This window comes from Macrotis lagotis, chromosome 3, assembly GCF_037893015.1.
Source record: "Macrotis lagotis isolate mMagLag1 chromosome 3, bilby.v1.9.chrom.fasta, whole genome shotgun sequence".
NCBI lineage: Eukaryota > Metazoa > Chordata > Mammalia > Peramelemorphia > Peramelidae > Macrotis > Macrotis lagotis.
In genome coordinates, this window is record NC_133660.1 from 146,584,489 (window position 1) to 146,605,847 (window position 21,359).

General features: G+C 34.3%; 1 protein-coding gene across 1 annotated transcript in view; it reads left to right on the forward strand.

The window, feature by feature from the left end:
* LOC141516275 (transmembrane protease serine 11C-like) overlaps positions 1 to 21,359 on the forward strand; it is a 104,785-nt gene that overhangs the window by 9,203 nt on the left and 74,223 nt on the right. The window contains exons 3-4 of the mRNA XM_074227448.1: positions 1,853 to 1,971; positions 14,952 to 15,019. Of these exons, the coding sequence (XP_074083549.1) occupies positions 1,853 to 1,971; positions 14,952 to 15,019 (187 nt within the window). The remainder of the gene's footprint in view (positions 1 to 1,852; positions 1,972 to 14,951; positions 15,020 to 21,359) is intronic.

Below are 21,359 nucleotides of genomic sequence, written 5' to 3' on the forward strand. Positions count from 1 at the left end.
GTGAGGCTGACAACTTTGTGCAACTCTGCCTCATTTAAATCCAATTCATGTGCAAATCAATGCACCATAATGTCATTGGTCTTCTTTGAAAACTAAAGACAACAATCTCTCTATTGTTGACCACATCAGCTACCATGGGATTAATCAACATCATTATATAAATGATTTCCATAGCTTGCCCCAGTCTCTCTCCTGAGCTTTAAGCATTTCAATCTGGGTATCCCAAAAACATGTAAAATTTAATATGTCTAAAATGGAACTGTTTTTCTTTCCATCCAAATCCAGCCATCTCCTAAACTTTCTTATTTTTACCAAAAGAATTCTAGTCCCCCATCTTTGTAACACTGGTATTATCTCCCACTCCTCATTTTCCCTCATGCCACATATCTAATCAATTGTCAAATCTTGCCATTTCTACCTCCACAATAGCAATAATTAATAATAACATTATCTAACATCTTTGTAGTGTTCTAAAGTTTGCAATATGCCTTACATATATTATTTTATACTCACAATCCTGGGAGAGGAATTATTATCCCCATTTTTACAAATGAGGAAACTGAGGCAAACAGCATTTGAATGATTTGACCAGAGTCACACAGCTAGTAATTACTCCATGATATCTTTCAATCCTTCTCATTATCTTTATTCACACAGATAGGATCTGAGTTCAGTCCCTCACTTCTGACATCAATTATTATAATGACTTCCTGATTGATCTACTTTCTGCTCATCTATTTGCACTGCTAAAATGATTTTCCTTAAACAAAGATTTGACCATTTCCCCTCACCCACTCAATCAACTCCAGTAAGTGGTTAGTAAGTCAATAAGCAGTTATTAAGTGGCTATTCTTTATCAAGCTCCATGTTCAACCTTAAGGATACAAAAAATGTAAAAGTCAGTCTAAGCTCTCACATGGCTTACACAGTCTAATCGGATCCCTAGTGATCCTTGGATCAAATAGAAATCCTCTGCTGAACTTTTAAAGTCTTTCACAAATGTGCCCTAATACTATCTTTACCATCTAATAGTCCATTACTTCCCCCCATACTCTAAATTCCAGTCAAACAGGGCTTCTGTATATATTAATATTGGGTCTTCTTTACATATGCTATTCTCTATGTATCTTTTGGGCATTTAGTTGTTTGCATATTTTTTCCTCCCTCAGAAAAAAAGGTATTTGCCTTTCTATCACAGGGTTTAGCCCAGTGCTTAGCAGACACTTAAATAATTGTTGACTGACTCAAAACTCCAATTTCTGTCTCTGTCATCTGAGCCTGGAAGTTAATCGCTTCTGATTTCTGCCTCCTAGAATTTCTCCCTTCCTCTGAGATACAGATAGAATCCTTCTATATGAAGCATTCCCTGATCTCCTCAATGACTAGAGTCCTTACACTCAAGCTAACTTGTACATAACAACTTTCCATTTATTTTTATTTGCTTTTCATATTGATTCTATATATACACATATGTGTCTTTGTTGTCTTCTTTATTATATACACTCTTTGCAAGTATGTATCTTTTCATTTTTTTCTGTTTGCGTCCCCAGCTCTCATAAAGTGCTATGCTTTGCATAGCAACGTTGGCTAATAAAAGCCTGTCTGACAATTATAGAAATATAATTTATGTGTCATTATATTCTAATAAGTTGAATCCTAGTATATTTAATTTAAAAATTATTTTTAAATACCCTGAGCACATTATTAAGTAGATCACAATTTCTTAAGAGAAATTGCTTCTTTGCCGAAGCTATATAAACATTTTCTAGGTATTCAACTTCTTTTCCACACGCTGTTTCTTTCAAGGGAATAGAGCAATATAAATACTAATGTTTCCTTTTCTATTTCACAGGCAAAACACCTTTCTATTATCGCATCAGCTTTAAACTTACTAATGTTGACTATGACAGCAAGTTTGGGAAGCCATATTCTCAAGAATATATAGATCTAAATGAAAGGATAGTGTCTTTGGTAAGTTTGGGTTTCCTTTTCCCTTTTTGCTTTTTCAATACAATGCTTTTGAAAGCAGTAGAAGTAAATTTTATAAATAAGAACATATAATATAGCACTTTTAGTTTTATGAAGTGCTTTCCTTATGACAAGATCAGTAGTACAAGTATCGTCATTTCTCAAATGCTTAAACTAAGGTTCAAAAAAGTTCACTAATATGTCTAAGATCTCATAGCTAGTAATTGTTGGTGCCAAGTTTGAATTCACTTCTTCTGATCTTTCCACTATATTATGTAGCTTCTTTATATTAAAAAGCCAATTTAGTATCCTCACTCTCTATTTTTATACTTCCAGCTGAATTTGAACAGGGAGAGATTTGTAATTCTAAACAATTTTAAATGATTATCTTATATAAATAGAATGCTTTGGAAATTTTAATTCTTAAATATAATCAAAGGATTTTTGATCTCAGAAATGTGTTCCCTTTCCAACAATACAATTTATGACCTACCCCTTCTTCCCTTGTGCAACTTCTGCTAGTGTCTTCCTCTATATCCTCTACAGAGTCTATTTTTAGTTTTGGGAAGTCTTCCTGTGGTTGCAACCCACCATCCATTGGTTACTTTTCTTTCTTCTTTTCAAGTCATTCCTTAATGATTTAGTGTTATCTATTTTTCCTGTGTAATTCTTCACCAACAAAATAATACAGTTGCCCTGTACTCACTCTGCACCTCTTCCTTGCACATTGAATGCCATGGAATTTTAGTCTTTTGGGATTTTAGTATTCTGTGACTCGTAACCTTAACATATAACTGGAAGATTATTAATGTTAATAAAAAGGTGAGCTTTTATTGCTGAGGAAAGAAAACTTGGAGTCATTAAAAGCATTGGATGTCTCAAAAGTAATTTAATCTAGCCTCTTACTCCTATTCAATGGGACTAGTTCAATGTCTGTCCACTAAGTCTAAGGATAATAGGCTTACTTCATTAAACTGAATTGAACTTTTCATAAGAACATAGACTTTATTCTAGAAGGTACACCAGGGATCATCCAATACAAGGCCCTCATTTTTACAGATGAGGAGACTGAGGTTCAGAAATGTTAAATGACTTGCCCAAAGTGATAATGACATAAATTGTCAAAACCATGATTCCAATCCAGATTTTCTGACTCTTAATTTCACCCTTTCCATTGTACCAATAATACTCCCTTTTCCCTATATAGATAATTGGGTCAAACTCTTTTAATGTGACTACAGATCTAAGTTAGGAGGTTTATGTAATGATTTGGAGCTTAATGAAATAACTGCATGTCATCTACAAACAAGAACATCTAGAAAACTTTGTTGTTCCCAGGATATTTGCCTTTCATTTGAACTTTTAACTGGACCTCCTCCATAACAATGGTAAATATCCAGAGAAAGAATCTTTTGAAATTAAAGATGTCTTCACAGTTTTGTTATATATTTCAATATTAAATGATTTTAACATAATAATTACCACATCTTGTTGGAGACAAGTCTGCAAGAAAGCGAATCCTTTTTCTAGAGTCAAGAAATAAATTAGGGGTGGCTAGGTGGGTAGTGCAGAGAGCACCGGCCCTGGAGTCAGGAGTACCTGAGTTCAAATCCGACCTCAGACACAATAATTACCTAGCTGTGTAGCCTTGGGCAAGCCACTTAACCCCAATGCCTAGCAAAAACCTTAAAAAAAAGTGCATTTGGTAAACCCACACAACTTTGTGAGGATTCTATGATTAAATCCATTGAGTTTGAAGGCAAAGAATCCCCATGTAGACGTTAATCATGGAGCTAAAAGAACTTTCTGATCCTAAAACAGGTTAAGAGGCTACCAATAGGTGGATAGGAAATAGAAAAAAATTACAGATAAGTATGAAGGCACAAATTAAGTAGGGTTAATGACTGTTTTTCAAAGAGCTTTGGGCCTGGTACAGGAAACGACCTTCTGAAGGGGAAACATTCAGTTCTGATCAAGGAAAAAGAGAAACAACACAAGGGGAAAAGTTGATAAAATTTTATTTCCTAGTCTAAAGACTAGTGTATTAGAGTTTTATTTATTTAAAGAGCCATATTATAAAGCTCTGGGTTTTGAACTAAGAGAAAGGACAGAAAGCATGTAACGTCTTTCAGGGAAGCTGAGCTAAGGACACCCACTGGAGTTCAGATCTGAAAGCAGAAACTCCAAAACCTTGTGCCAAGTAATGCCTTACATGGCAGTAACCACAGACAGTAAAGCACTAATAATCAGAATCTATAAGACATCAATAAGAAGAAGGGCATTCACATGCTTCAGAGACCACATACCTAGAAGAGGCTATAGCCCTAAAAAGACTACACACCATGTAGAACCACTGGGGAACAAACTACAAAAAGCACTATGATAGCACCCAAATTCAGTTTTCCCTCCATATATGAGCTCATGTCCTATCCTCCACATGTATCACTTCACTACTCAAATGTGCTGCCTGTGTATGGATTATTAGGGCATCATTGACTTGCCTAAGATACATCAGCAACTTGCCTAAAAGCCTAGCCTAGTCAGTGTCTTAGTTCAAGTCTTCTTGACACCAAGTCTAATATTCTGTTCATTTCATCAACTCTTCCCATGTTTCTCTAAGATCTTCATAGTCATTACTTATGGCACAAGAATACTCTGTTATTTGCTACAGTTTTATAAAGCCATATAGGAATCTATAGGTATCTACTTTGCTTCTAGTACATGAATGGTAGATTCACTGATGATGGCTCTATGCCATATTGTCTTGACAATTTAAAGAGTACAGTCAAAGTCATCCAAGTCTAATGGGTAAGAGGAAGGGAGTGCCAATTCCTTTGGGATCATTGAAAATGATGAGATTTCTTGAGTTTATTGAGACTTAAAGTTGATGATTAAAAGTTAACATAAATCATTTGAAGTTAATATTTTATGATAGAAGAGAGTTTCCTCCTTTTAAATGGGAATATTATGTTACCTTGATCATGAGAATTACAACTGTAAGTGATTTTTAAAGATAAGGAAACCAATACCCTGAGAAATAATGATTTGTTCTAGATCACAGAATTAAAAGGCTGGGTTATGATTAATGTCTAGATCTCCTTCTGGAACACATTCCATTATTCTAAGCTTCTGTAAACTATAGAATCTTTCACATAATTACAAGATTACAGAATATTGTTTAAGAAGTAATTCAATTCCATGCATAAAGACAAACATCTTCCTATGCTAAATTCAGACCACTTCATTCAAAAGAATTAGCAGTGTTCTAAAAATATTAGTTTAGTCTAGTGCTTCATAAATATTTTCAAATGATCCTGATATTCTGCTCTAACATCCTTGAGCTTTCTCATTCTAATTCATATCTCAATTCCAGCAAAAAGTATTTGTCAGATATTGCTTATATTCATCTTTAGGCTACTTTTACATTTGTCTGCATAACTGACCTTACACGCCTTTCTTTCCATTTTTATTATGTACAATGATGCTCCATATATTATAGTTATTGCCAAGCATACTCCATTCTTAAGTAACATTATAAAACCTAATAACATACACAAAGTGGGGTTGTATATCATTAGCAAAAAAATCATACCAGATAAATGTACCAAGCAGTCATAACATAGGAGGAATAGGAGGAAACTCATAATTTCCCTGGAATAGGGAGCTCCCAAGTGAAGAAACTACCTCTGCCACCATCTCTCCAATTTATGGTTTTAAAGCACTGACAAGTGAAAGTCACATAGCCAGTATTGTCAGAAGTAAAATTTGAACCCAAGTCTTTCTGGTTCTGAAGGCAGCTCTGTCCACTATTCCTATTGTTTCTATTTTTTCTTCTGATTTGTTCCAAAATAATTATTTTGTCAAGAGTAGCTGGATGGTGTAATAGATAATCAGACCTTGACCAATGAAGACTCATCTTCTTTCATTCAAATCTGACCTCAGTTACTTACTAATTCTGGGACCTTGGACAAGTCTCTTATCCCTTTTTGCCTCAGTTTTCTCATCTGAAAAATGAACTAGAGAAGGAAATGGTAAGCCACTCTCATATCTTTGCCCCCCCCCAAAAAAACCCAAATGGGATCAAAAGAGTTGGAAACAACAAGACAACAAGAACAAACATTTTATATTTCCCCTGGAAAAAAACTGAAGAAGCTGAGTAAAAAGAATTATTTCTTCACTAAGGACAGCATTTTGAACAGCCAAATCAAAAATATCATGGAGAGTGGTGTATGTGATTATCATTTGAAAAATGAGACTCTAAGGTCCAATAAATTTGAATAACTTGCTCAACATATTATAAATAACAGAGCAGAAATATGAATCCATGAACTTTGACTCTAAATCTATGTTCCTTTCACTGTTGTGCATACTGGCTCCTTGAGAGAATTCGAGAGTCTGAGTTTTCAGGACCCACAGATCATCACAGCTCCTTCCACAACTACTAGTACTAGCTATCACACAGGCTATTGATCAAACATCACATTGTTCAATGAACCTGCTTTAAGGCTGAACTTTAGGAAACAACCTCAGGTTCCATGACTCTGTCTATGTTACTTATTGAGTTAGATAAGAGGCCATTCAGAGAACTCACTTGAGGAGGACAGTTTAAGGTCTGAAAAAAAAGAAACAACTTCTCAACTACAAAGATGCAGAAACTCTGATGTTTTGGACTGCACAAGGTCAGAATATGCTGATCTGGAGAGTTGGAATGAGGAATGACAAGGAATAAAGAAGAGACCTGAAAACAGCAGCAAAAATTGGGATTTTCTGAATATTAAAGAGAACCAAAGTAAGCATTCAGTTATTAAAAGTTTTTACTGCCAAGTCCACTTATTTAATGAAAATCCTGCTGAGGAGATTGAGAGTGTTTGTTGATAAAGAAAAAAAATGGAGCTGATGAATTAATACCTTTCTTTCCTCTCCCTTTTCTATCTTAAAGGATGAAATTTTAAATCCTAAATTCTTATTTCTTTTTGGTTAAAATATTTCTTATCACTTATTAGTAATTCAGACATAATTTCCTTAGACAAAGACAGAATTATCCTGAATTAAATTTTTTGTTTGCTATATTTATGTTCAAAATGAGTATAAATCAGGGAGACTGGCAGTCATTTTAATACAAAAAAATTTTTTAAATTTCATCTCTGGACTAACAGCTGGCATTAACTTTAGACTCAGTGTTCTAGGGTTTTTTCAGTGTTTATTAATATCAATTAATTAAGTATTTAGAAGCATTAAAAAGTTCTAGGAAAGTTCAGAGATAAGGAGTGAGGAGAAAAACTTGTCCAAGATCAAAACTGTGATTTTTATCTCTTTATCTCCAGTACATTGGATCAAAGGCAGCTTGAGCAATTTCCCATATCTTAGTCTCCAGAGAGAGGAAAGAATAAAGGAAAATGGATATGACCAGTATAGAACACCCAAATACAAGCTCTATGGGTAATACAAACCTATCCTTCCCTGCTAGAAAAGGGAAAATTCTCAGCCAAACTATGCAGTTTATAGCAACATTTCATATACACACAGATATATATATATATATATATATATATATATCTGTGTGTATATGCATACACACAGACATGTATATAAAGTAATTAAAACTAGAGGTAAGGAAGAAAATATTTGGGAAACTTGAAGCTATATGCTTATCTCTCTTTTAATTTACTTTGATTATCTAATAATTCAATTGGAGAAAGAAATATGAAATATTCCTGATGAAATATGTCAGCTGTTGCAGATTGCATAAATACAAAAATTTATATTTGAGTCTACTTTTAAATAACATAATATGTAATTGATGCTCAATGATTAACAGGTTGAGTGGCCAACCCCTTGAATATGGAATGATTGTTCTGGAATATTATATTGATAACCCACATATCTTGTGTATTAAAGTCAAAATTTCAATATTACAGAACTATTATTCCATATTTCATTGATTGCTGAACAGCAAATTTTTGGATTAGAAAGAATCTAAGCAGAAATTAGGATCAATTGTCACATGGTCCCTGTTCCAAGGTGACAAATGTACCTAAAAGTTACATAGAGAATAATGATTATTAAAATCGCTGTATATGTGAGAACATAGGACAGGAAATTTAACTGAAGCAGAAAGTAGAATCTCTATTTTCTGGAGCTATTTCCTCTTCTTGATGTGAGCTATTTTTATTTTGTTAGATTTTTCTGGTCTGACATTCCAGAATTCTAATGGAATCTCTCTCCCTTTTGGTGCATTTGGCTAATAGATTTAGCAAATTGTTTGGTCAGCTCCTTTTATCTGTATTCTTCAGATATACAGGAATGTTTTGACACTGCTACACCTTCTGAACCAGATGAGCTATAACAGGCCTAATACCAACCAAGCCAGACAATTATTTGCCAGACCAGAAAGGAAGAAATTTCAGTGTTTAAATTGGTGACCCAAATTCTTGATCACTAATATCTAGTTCTCTTCTATAGTTGGTAGCCACAGTTAGTGTGATGATGTGCATGGTATTATTTGATCTAGAGTTCCTTCTTCTCTAATACCTCCTATTCAGAGGTATTAAAGCTAAGGTCACCCAATCCTCTGTTGAGGATATTGTAGAGGCAATTCCTGTTCAGGTATCGATTGGATTATATAACCTCTTAGGAACTTTGTCCAATTGTGAATCTATAATTCTCTTTCCATATAATACATTAACTCTGTTTTGAAAGTATATATATATATAATTTTCATGTTATATATATATATTTTTTATATGCATATACATATACACACACACATACAAATGTATGTGTATACACAAATATACATGCATATAGACACAGATATATAATTGTTATAATGTACAAATTATTTATACATATATATATAAGTATATATGTGTACATGCATATATATGCCTATGCAAGTACATATCTCCATTTCTAGAATGTGAATGTAAGCATCTTGAAGTAAGGTATTGTTTCACTTTGGTCCTTAAATCCCTAGTACTTAGCACCTAGGTACATATAAGTTCTTAGTAAAGGCTTCTTGATTGATTGGTAGATAGTGGTATCAGTGATATGGCAAGTATATAGTGAAAAAGGAAGAAAGCTTGAAGTTGGCGAGTCCCTGTTCTGACAGAGTCAAAATTATAATTTATGCTTCTATTAGCCTCTTGGTGAATTTTTAATAGGACTTAGAGTTGATAGAAACTGTGGTCCAGAGTGATTAAATATCTTTCCCAAAGACACACATGTATTAAGTACCAGAGACACTATTTAAATCTGGTCCTCTGATTCTGGTATTGCAGAAACTCTGGTATCTTAATACAAGGTAATACTTCTTAACAGAACTATTCAAACAAGGAATAAGCTCAGGAGTTAGTGTTCAGAGGTATTAAAGATAAAGACATCCAAACCTTTGTTGAGGATATTATAGAGGGAATTCCTGCTCAGGTATTGGTTATCCAACTATGTCCAAATTCACTATAATACATTGACTCTGTTGTTTTGTTTTGCTTTTCTGGGGAAAGAAAAGCTCCAACTCAAGGACAGGTCTCTATAGAATCCTTAGGATTATGATATTTACCTTCAACCGAATATTTAACAACCCTTTCCTCCATGGTTTGTCAAATGACTGAACTTTTAAAAATGATAACAGTGTGACCGCTACTGGAAATATTCCCTTAGCTCCATTTTATAGTGTCTCAGAATAAACAATATAAAGTTACTATTACTACTCAGGTGTTGGTGTTGTTTAAGATATATGTTGTCATCTTCTACAACTGTGCAAGGTGAAGAATGTCTGTATGAGTGATTGAGTAAATAAAGAATTTAAGACATAGGAATAAAAAAATCACTTGGCAGGTTTTTGGAAAGTAGAACAAGCAACTAGAAACAATTAAGGAGTTGACTAGATTTTTGGTTTTGAAGACCATCCTTTTCTAATATAGCAAGGGAGGTCAGAAGAACCCCTGATTAATTTGGTGAATCAGTTAATTAAATTATTTGGCATGGAGCTTTGTTAAACTAGAGCATGTCTCATAAAGTTGGGTGTGGTCACTTGAACCTTTTCTGAAATATAAAAATGTTCCTCAAAGGTCACAGCAAATTCCTCTGAATTATACCTAGTGACTAGAGCTATGTCCTAATGACTAGCTAACAAGTTCAGGAGAATGGACCTTTTCAAAACTTTCTCCTCTGAGATCTATAAGAGATCCATGGAGAACTACCTCCATAATTCTTTCAGATGCTTCTCAAACATGTTTTCTCCTTTGTACTCTCAGACAGAATGCAAAAATAGAAGCTAGTATTTCTGTCTTTCACCTGATCCCCCCCTAAAGAAGAAGGTAGCATCAGTTGGCAAATCTAGTAACTTCCAGTCTCAAACTATGTCCAATAACATCTTCCACAACCCTGGGTTTCTGTTGCAAGTTGCCATTCTCTGCTCTAAATTATAGTGGAGGAGAAATTCCCTTACCCCATTCAACACAGATTGATACAAAGGAGAGAAAGTGCTTGAGAAAGAGAATGACAGAACCTGTTCTCCTTGAGTAACTTAGAAGTTCAAGAATGGAGGACACCTCTGAATTCAACATCTAGGATGTACAGTGTACAGTGACCCAATAAAGAAAAGTCAGTTGACAAGTATTTATTAAACACTTTCTAAAGGCAGTCAGGCAGACAGCTAGATGGCATGGTGGATAGAGTATCAGACCTGCAGTCAGGAAGACTTATCTTCCTAAGTTCCAATCTAGCCTCACACATATTAGCTATAATGACCCTGGTCAAGTCACCTAACCCTGTTGGTCTCAGTTCCTCCTCTGGAAAATGAGCAAAAGGAAATGACAAATCATCTCTACCAAGAAAACATCAAATGAGATCTCAAAGATCATACATGACTAAAAAAATGACTGAATATCAACAAGTACTGTTAGTACAACAGCAATCTAGCACTGTACTAAACACTGGGATACAAAGGAAAACCAAAGTGTAGAAATGTTTGTTTTATTTCTTAAATTCGAGAATAAAATAAATAAATATTTTTTAAAGTAGTCCCTAACCTCAGGGACAATAAATGTAGATTGTAAATGCTAGATAGTAACTAAATAACTAGGTACATCTAAGCATATGTAATTCAATAGAGGGGAGATTATCTGAGAGGAGAAGACATTGTTGTCTTAAGATCCTGGAAAAAGCTTCTTGGTGAAGGTGGTTTGGAAATGAGTCTTGAAGGAAGTCAGTGTAATCAAGAAGTAGAGATGAGCAGTCAAAGCATGGATATGGTGGTGGTGGTGGTGGTGGTTGTTCTTTGTCCTTCATTCTCCAAGAGGATCAATGACAATGAAGAGGATTGACTTACAAAGGAGGCAAGGCTGTATAAAGTCACCAGTCTCACTCTCTCCTCTGGAACCAGGATGACCAACGATAGCCCTGGATGAGGATGTGGAGAGAAGTAAAGGTTTAACTGGCTCCACTCCACATCTGTCCCAGCATAAGCTCATCATTTTTAAATTTACTCCCATGTAGCTAACTCAAGTCTTCATTGACACCGCCCACTGTGATTTGAGGGCTGGCCATTAGAGTATCAAACTTCTCCCCATGCCTTTCTTTATACAGGGCAGAAAAAACTGGACTCCCAGTTCATTCCACTCTGCATCTGCAAAGTGTCCCATTCCCCACCCAGCTTTCCTGCCTCCTTTGTGTATTGTCTCATCCTTTAGATAGTAAAGTGCATTCTTGAAAGCAGGCCCTGTCTTTCTTTTTATTAATGTATTCCCAGAACTTAGCACAGTGCCTGGCTCAAAAAAAAAAGATGCTTAATAAATGTTTAGTCATTTGTGTTAAACTGGTTTAAGAGAGGTTAAGTAGACTGAAAATGAAGGAAGGGGAGAGATTATAAATATCTTTAAATGTCATAAAGATGAGTTTATATTTGATCCAGTGAAAGCTGAGAACTTCCCCAACCTCTGCCTACCTGCTACCCAAATACTAATGTATTTGATAGGAATGAGCCAAGGTAGTCCCTTGCCTGAACTAACTCCAGCCCAATTGTATAATTTTTACTAAGTGCTGGATGCTACTTCCTCATTGAATAATGTCGACTGTCACCACCATCCCCAACTTTATTGAAGATGACTCAGTGTCCCACTTGACTCCTGTCCTTATATGCCATTAGACCCTCCCCAAAGTCACTGATCTTGGACATAGCTTCTCATATCACTTAAATAAGCAAGGAGTAACCAATAATAAGCTTCCAATAATAAGGTAGGTCAATGGGTCTATTACCATGTCACCTTTCTAGCCTATAATATCATAAACAACTAATTGGTCTGTTTATATTCCCCTTCCTTTCCCCTCTAATCCATTGTATGCACTGCTGCCAAATAATTCTTTCTAAAACACTTTAATGGATTACTTCCCTGTACCAAAATTCTTATTGTCTCCCTGTTGCCTATAGAATAAGTCTTAAGATTCTCATCCCATCAAAGTATTCCATTATTTTCATTCATTTCTTACCTGTTTCCAAATGCTTATGATTTAGCTCCAAATATGAAACATTCATTCCTGCCAATGCTCTTTGTCTCTTCTTATAGTTTGTATAATGCTTCTTTCTCTTCCCACACCCTAATCAATCTTCAAGACTAACATTCTTCTAGAAAAGGTAGAGTGGAAAGAACACAACTGAGAATCTAAAACCCTTAATTCTCTTTCTGTCTCACTCTCTAGCTAGTTCTGGGACCATGAGCAGGTCATATTTTTTGTTTCCTCTCCTTTGTTCTGTGTACATTATATGTGCTTAATAGTTATTTGTTCAATGGAGATAATCACCTGAAGCAGTGTGAGGAGGTGGTGAGAGATCCAGAATCATATCCAGGAAACCTGGGTTTGAGTATGGCTTACAATATTCATTGGTTGTGTAATTTAGTGCTAAAGCTATTTCTCTGAGACTGCGTTGAAAGAAGGTACCAACTTCATTGGTAAAGAATCTGTCTTTCCTTGAAATCAAAATTCCAGAGTCCAACACTAATAAATTGAAAAAATCTGGTTAGATAATATCTTGGGTGTTCCAGACATATGTTTCTATCATTCATTCTCTGATCTCTTTACACTATATCACTCTCTCCCATATCTAAATACCAGTAACTTTTATTTCCAATTGTACTCATTTGATTATATATTGTCTAATATTGCTATCTGTTTCCTTTGTGTATAACCTATTTCTCCAACAAGATTATAAGGTCCTAGAAGGCAAAGATTAACTTTATATCCTGTACAATGTCTTGCACTTATATTTATTTAACTTAGTTTAATAAAGTACTTTACGTAACATTAATACTAATAATAACCAATGGGATATACCACTAGAATGTTATTAATTACATTAATATCACTAGCAATAATTATGTTATATATTGTTTTGATATGCTAATAATATAATATATAATATTATAAAAGTAATCTCCTCTTGACTGAAGACATAACACTTTCAGTAGTTTAGGAGATGAGAATATAATAGATACTGAAGGGTTTACAGGAAGACAAACCAAGTAATATTTTGAATTTATATTTCTCTTCTTGGATTCCAATGCGTGCCTCAATATCTTCAAATAGCTGACTAGTACTTTGATGCAATTGTAAACATGCACACACAAGCTGCTGGACAGCTAATGAAGCATTTGGCAGAATTCAACTTGACTCTATTACAATTCTTAAAATAGAGACATTTTTTGATTGTCTTGCCTACCCTGAAGGCAAAGACACAACCAGTGGAATCTGGCATCTAAGATTTCAGTCAATTTTGTAATAGATGAAGAAAAATAGCTAATGTCCAAAATTATCATGGCCTATTAAACAAGAAAGGATTTAAGCAGAAAACCCTTCCAACTTTTCTAGCAGCCACTTAGTAATAGGGGTGGGAAGAAGTGTCAATAGGCAGTTCTATAACTATATTCTTCTAGAGGTTTCTTTTATCTCCCAGTCCGACATTGTTGGTAACATGTAATGGTGAGAATCATTCTGAATATATTCAGAGCTAGAAGGGATTTCAGAGTCCACATAAGCCAATTCTCTCATTTTACTATGCCATCAAGAGACAAAATACCTTTTCTAAGGTCACACACAGAAAAATGTTGCTTTGCAATCCATAAATGAGAAATGTTACAAAATATGAATCCTACTATCATTTTCTTCATCTAGGAAACCTCTGCCCTGTGCTCTGACACTATTGTAATTTCAGAGATAAGTTACTTTAAGGGGAACTGGGAAAGGCTTGTTACAATAATTGGGAATTTATATATGACTTGAAGAAAGACTGGAAATTCAAGGAGTAGAAATAAAGATGAAAAGAATTCCGGGTATCGGGGATAGCTAGAGAAAAAGGCATAGATTGGAATTGAAGTGTCTTGCATAAGAAAAAGTAAGGAAGTCGGGGTCACTGGATTGTAGAGTACATGAAAGAGAAAAAACTGTAAAAAGACTGGAAAGGTAGGAAGGTGCCAAGTTGTGAAGGGCTTTTAAAGGCAAACAATAGATTTCATATTTACTCCAACAGATAACAGGGTGTCACTGGACTTTATTGAATGGTGGAGAGAAAGTATAAGTATAAAGTATAAATCTGGCCATAACTCGTGAATAGGGAAGAGAAGAGACATGGTCATCTCTCTTTTAGGAAGATCACTTTGATAGCTGAATGGGGAATGGAAAAAGTGGGAACAGATTTGAGACAGAGACTAAACCAGAAGATTATTGCAATAGTGTCTATAGAAAAGTTGAAAGTGGGCAATACAGATTGATGTTCATCAAAATGAATGTTATCTCTTGCCATGTTACTCTTAAGAAAAAGGACTTTTTTTTACTTCTCCAACATTTCATTAAGCATTTTTATGAAGGACATTTTACTATGATTGTAAGATTCCAAGGCTAGTATTTCTGGGTATTTTAACCATCTAATGTTTAGCACACATTGCACTGTTATTTAGTGTGATACTAGACATTTTGTTTTCTTTCAATAGATGAATAAAACATTTCAAGCATCCAAACTGAGAAGGCAGTATGTCATATCCCACGTTGTCAAAGTCAGGTATGTATTTAAAATAGTCAAAATCAAAGCCACCCATATACTACTATTATCTGGGTTTCAATCTTCTCCCTTCCCCTTTTCCCAGTTTCTTTCTCCAATGTAAATAACATAGTGTTGTTAAAGAATTGAAACGAATCTAAAATGTGGGTCTTAAATCCTTCACTACTTCAATTGTTCAAGAGGGAGCTCAATCAGTTCAATGAAGCTTGAAATTAACCCAAATGAGGCAATTAGATTGGAGCCATCACCCAGAGTAATTTTACAAATGTTTGTACCACATTTCCTGGAAAGCAGATGTGATGAAGGCCAGAATTAACAGGCCCATTGATTTCTCCTCTCTGTGGCCTGCCTTTGCATCAAACAAAAGATTGCAAATTTTAGAGTAACACAAGCATCTAAGCCCCAAACTAGAACACTTCAGAGATGGCTAGGTGAGGTAGTAGATAGAGCACTGGACTTAGAATCAAAAAGATCTGAGTGCAAATCCTGCCCTTTTGGAAATTCACTGAAGTCTTTGTGCAACTTTCCAAAATAATATTTTTAATGCATAAAATAAAGTTACAAAGGAAACAAATTACATTAAAATACAATTATCAAAATGTTTTTAAAAGTTCACAGTCCCAAGTTAAAAGCTCCTGAACAATCTAAAAAGATTATAAGATTCAAATAGGGTTGATGATTGTCAAAAATGTACAAAGGCAATCATCAGACAGCTAAAGTAGCAAGAAAGATCTGGTGGTAATTATTAGGAATAAGGCCACTAGTGTCTTGAAAATAAGAGTTTGAAACCAAGTTTAGTTTAGCCATTGGGGTATCCAGATCAAACAGGCTTTGGGACTAACAATGCTGAGTGACACACATATGAAAATCATATACCACAACTTGTTTAGCAAATACACACACATACCTATACACACACATACACACACAACACCACACACACACACACACACACACACACACACACACACACACACCTCTTGCCTTGGGTAAGAACTGCACCCAAAATCTAGGGTTAGCCTGAGACTATAAGTAGATATTAAACAGGTAAGTAAATTCATCTGGCAGTTAACAGTTTGGAAGAGTGAGGATGATTGAATCATAGATCTAGAACTGGAAAGGATTTTACAAATCAGCTAGTCTAACCCCTTCATATTACAGATGAAGAATCTGAGATTCAGAGAGATTAAAAATATATAAGGTCCTTGGCAAACATTAAAGTATTATATAACTGCTAGCTATTATTACCCAAGGTCCCACAGGTAGTGTCCAAGTCAGAATTCAAGCTCAGGTCCCACAACTGAGACAAAAGCAGTCCTCTTTCCACCAAGTAATGCTGTATCCAGATTCCAATTAGTCATTATAAATGCCTATCTCATGTGTCAGACTTTTTCTGTTCTACTTTTACAGAATGGAATCCAGAACGCATCCTTGTTTATATGCATTTATTTTATCATTTGCAATTGCTCATCAGCATCACTCTCCATAAAATTTTATTGAGCCTGGTCACTAAGTGCCAAACAAAATTTTTCTGGTTACATAATAAATTAACTTGGCACCTGGTAACATCACCCCATGACAAATTGGTTAGGCACATTAAGGTAAATGTTTTATAGATGGGTCTCCATGCCAATAACCTCAACAAATAGAAAGAAAGAGAAAGAAAAATTCTCCTGCGAATGAAAGATGAGATTTGAGTTTATTGAACTGACCATGAGGAAACTCAAATGGAAATTGAGGAAAATAAGGAGAAATTTTTATGGTTTCTTTTTATCATTTATTTATTTTTAAGCAGTAAAAATTTTTTGACTTCTACATTCTCTCTTTTATTCCTCCTCATTCACTGAAAAGGCAAACAATATATTATGAATCATGCATGTGAAAAAATACATAACATTTCCATATTAGCCATATCACCAAGAAAAATAAAGCAAAAAAAAATTTCCCTCAGAGTTCATTAGTTCTTTTTCTGGAATTGAATAGCAGTTTTCATGATTAGTCCTTTGGAATTGTCTTGAATCATTACATTAATGAGAACAGCTAAGTTTTTCATCATCATAATATAGCCATTATGTGTACAATGATCTAATTCTGCTTATTACCCTTTGCATCAATTCATATAGGTCTTCAAATATTGTTTTGAACAATACCCTTGCTATTTCTTCTAGCACAGTAGTACTCCATGACAATTATATACCACAACTTGTTTAGCCACTGGTTGGGATCTTTTCCATTTCCAATTCTTTGCCACCACAAAAGAGATAATTATTTTTGCACATTTAAGTCTTTTCCCCTTTTCTTTAATCTCTGAGGCATAGACCAAACAGAGGTAATTGCTGGATCAAAGTATGTGAACAATTTTATAACCCTTTCAACATAGTTCCAAATTGTTCTCCAGATTGGTTAGATAATTTTAGATCTCCAAAAACAGTTCATTAGTATACCTATTTTCCTGCATCCCTTCCAACTTTTGTCATTTCTGATAGATATTAGTTAGTTCCACATATTTGCTTTAATTTGCATTTCGCTAATCAATAATTATTTAGAGCAATTTTTCTTACAACTATAGATGGATATGATCATCTGAAAACTACCTGTTCATATCTTTTGACAGTTTATCAATTGGAGAATGGCTCTTATTTTTATTATTATTTGAAAATATCTTTGAAAAAAGAGGTCTTGAGCAAAGATACTTTAAATCTTTTATATTATTTCATTGTCTGTGGTAACTTTTAGCAAAATATAGTTTACCTGATTATCTGCTTTAACAAGGTCAACTTTTGCTTTTGCTTCACCTCAGATAATGATTATTGTTTATGATTACTCCTGTAATTTTTATTTTAGCTGAAGGACAATAGACTCTGCTTCATCTTATTTTAACTCTGTGTGTATCTCTATGTTCCAAGTATTTAAACAGCATGTAACAATATGGATTCATGTTTCTAAACCATTCTGCTATCCACTTCCATTTTAAGTACATCCCATTCACATTCACAGTTATAACTGTATTTCTCTCCATCCCATTTTCTCTTGGTTATCCTCCTCTCTATATTCTATATTCCTTCCCAAGTCTGTTTTGCTTCTGATCACTGTCTCCCTTAATCTGTTTTATTTTTAAATCATCCCTCTCTTTCACTCATTTCCTTCCCTTCTTATTTCCCTATTGGGCAAGATAGATTTCTAGGACCAGCTTTGAATCAATTTTGTTGAAAGTGGGATTCAGTTATTACTAGTCTTATGTTACCCTCCACTGTAAAAGCTCTGTCCCTTATGTAGTTCTTTTGTATGAGATTATTTTTCCCATTCTACCTTTCCCTTTCCCCTTCTCCCACAGCATCCCTTTCTCACACCTTCATTTTTTTGAGGCCATCCCAACATAATCAACTCATTCCTTCTGTCTATCCCTCCTTCTAACTGCCCTAATGATACAGATCTTAGGAATGACATATAGGAATGTAAACAGTTTAACTAGATCTCTTATGATTTTTCTTTCATATTTACCTTTATATGGTTTTTTTGAGTCTTTTGAGTTTGAATGGCAGATTTTTCTATTTAGCACTTATCTTTTCATTAGGAATGATTGAAGTTCTCCATTTCATTAAATATCCATTCTTTCCCCTGAAGTATTATATTCACTTTTGATGAGTAGGTTATTCTTGGTTATAGTCCTAGCTCCTTTGCCCTCCAGAATATCATATTCCATGCCCTCTACTCCTTTAATGAAGAAGATGCTAAATTCTGCATAATTCTGATTGTTGTTCCATAATATTTTAATTATTTCTTTAAGGTCACTTGAAGAATTTTATCTTCGAATTGGAAACTCTAGAATTTGTCCATATTATCCTTGAGAGTTTCTATTTTTGAGATCTCTTTCAAGAGGTGATCAGTGAATACTTTCAATTCCTCTTTGACCCTCTGGACTGAAAATATTGGGACAATTATCCTTGAAATAATTTCTTGAAATATGATGTCTAGGCTCTTTTTGGTCATGATTTTTGGGTAGTCCAATAATTCTTAAATTATCCATCCTTGATCTATTTTCAAGATCACTTTTTCCCTGATAAAATATTTCACATTTCCATATTTTTTCATTCTTTTGACTTTCTATCATTGTTTCTTAATGTCTCATAGAATTTTCACTTTACAGTTGTCCAATTATGATTTTAAGGAGTTATTTTTTCCAAAGAGCTTTGTATTTCTTTTTCCATTTGGGCAATTCTGCTTTTGAATGTCTCTGGGCTAAGAGCTCTGAAGCTGCTGAAGCTACTGCTGAACTCACCTCCAAGATCCACCACTAGTGCTGCCAATGCATGCAATCTTACCTAGACCCAATCCTGATGTCAGAACTCTCTTGCCAACCTCCTATGCTGCCTTAACTGGAAATATGTCTAACTTTGATCTTTTTTTTTGGTGGTTCTGCCTTTGCAAAATTCAATTTGAGACATTATTTTAAAGTTATTTGAAGAGGAATGCTGGGAGAATTTGGTGGGATTGCAGCCTATAATTCATCATCTTGGCTTCACATAAAGGGAAATTCGGAGTATCTTGACCATTTTATTGGACTATCATTGAAAAGAAAGGGAGAAAAAGAAAAGAAAAAATTTGTGCATAATAGAACATTTATGGGATCTTTGTAAAATGATTTTAAAATGCCACAAATCTAAATTCTTACATACATTATATATAGGTATATGTATATATATATATATATATACACATATATATCCTAAAGAGGGAATTAGAAAACCTAGATCATTTTTTAGTTCAAATTTTATTACCACATCTAATAAGAGTTAGGATTTTTAGAGTGCTTTAAAGTTTAAAATTCACCTTACGTATAGTGTCTCACTTAATCCTTAAACAATCCTTTGAAGCAGGTGATATTATTCTCATTTTACAGATGAGGAAAATGAGGCTAACTAAAATAAATGACTTTCCCAGGATTACATAGATAATAAGTGTCTGGCATGTAATTTGAACTCCAGTCTTCCTCACATCCTATCCATTGCACTACCTAGCTTCTATGGTGAAAATAATTCAAAACTACTCCCAAGTAGGGATATGTTCATTATTTGAATCACAGATATTGGAATGAGAGAAAGAAACATTTTTGTTGTCTGTTGTTCTGTTACAGGAAGGAAAACAGATCAAGAATAAAGACTATAAAATTAGAGAACAAAGAGTGGAACTCCCCTGAAGTTTAGTATTCCATGGTTCAGTAAGGCATAGGAACAATAACAATTAAAAGTTCATTGCTCATATTTAGTGCCTTTGTTCAATGAGTACGAGAAAAATGACAAGGAATATTAGGGGGATAGGACAATCTAACTCTTATTTGCATTTTTAAGTGTAATTGATAGAGGAATCATTAAATCATTAAGAATGTGATCAATTAGCACAGCTGATTTTCCAATAGAATCTTATAAAATTTTATTCATAATATTCCCTGAAATATTCATAAAGCATAACTTTCTCTTTGCATTTATTTTTATTTAATTTTGACATTTTTCAAGTTTTGAGTTCTGAATTCTCTCTATTCCTCCTACTCCTCCCTTATCCACTGAGAAGGTAAAAAATGTGATACTAACAATACATGAAAAATGATGAAAACATTTCTATATTAATCAAGTTGCAAAAAAAAACCAAGAAAAAGTGAAAAAATAGTGCTTCAAACTGTACTCAGACTCCACCAGATGTTTTTTCTCTAATGGCAGTTAACATTTTTTATCAAAACTGCCTTTGGGGGCAGAGAGGAGGCACAGTGGATAGAGCACTGACCCTGGAGTCAGGAGGACCTGAATTCAAATCCAGCCTAAGATATTTAATAATTATCTAGCTGTGTGACCTTGGGCAAGTCACTTAACCCCATTGCCTTGCAACCCCCCCAAAAATTCCTTTGATTATTATATTGATCAGAAGAGTTAAGTTATTACAGTTAATTATCATACAATATTGCTATAACTACATACAGTGCTCCCCAGGTTCTGCTTACTTCAATTTATATCAGTTCATACAAGTCTTCTCATGTTTTGCTGAAATCTTCTTATCACCATTTTTATATGACAATAGTATTCTATTATAAATGTAAAGCACAACTTTTTCAGCACTAGCCTAAGTGATAGGCAACCCCTCAATTCCCAATTCTTTGCCACCAAGAAAAAGAATTCCTATAAATAATTGTGTGCCTATAGGCCCTTTTCCTTTTCCTTTGATCTCTTTGGGTTACAGATTTAGCAGTGATATTGCTGTGTATGCACAGTTTCATAATTATTTCAACATAGCTCCAAATTGTTCTCTAAAATAGTTGAATCAGTTCACAACTCCACTATTTAGTAAACAG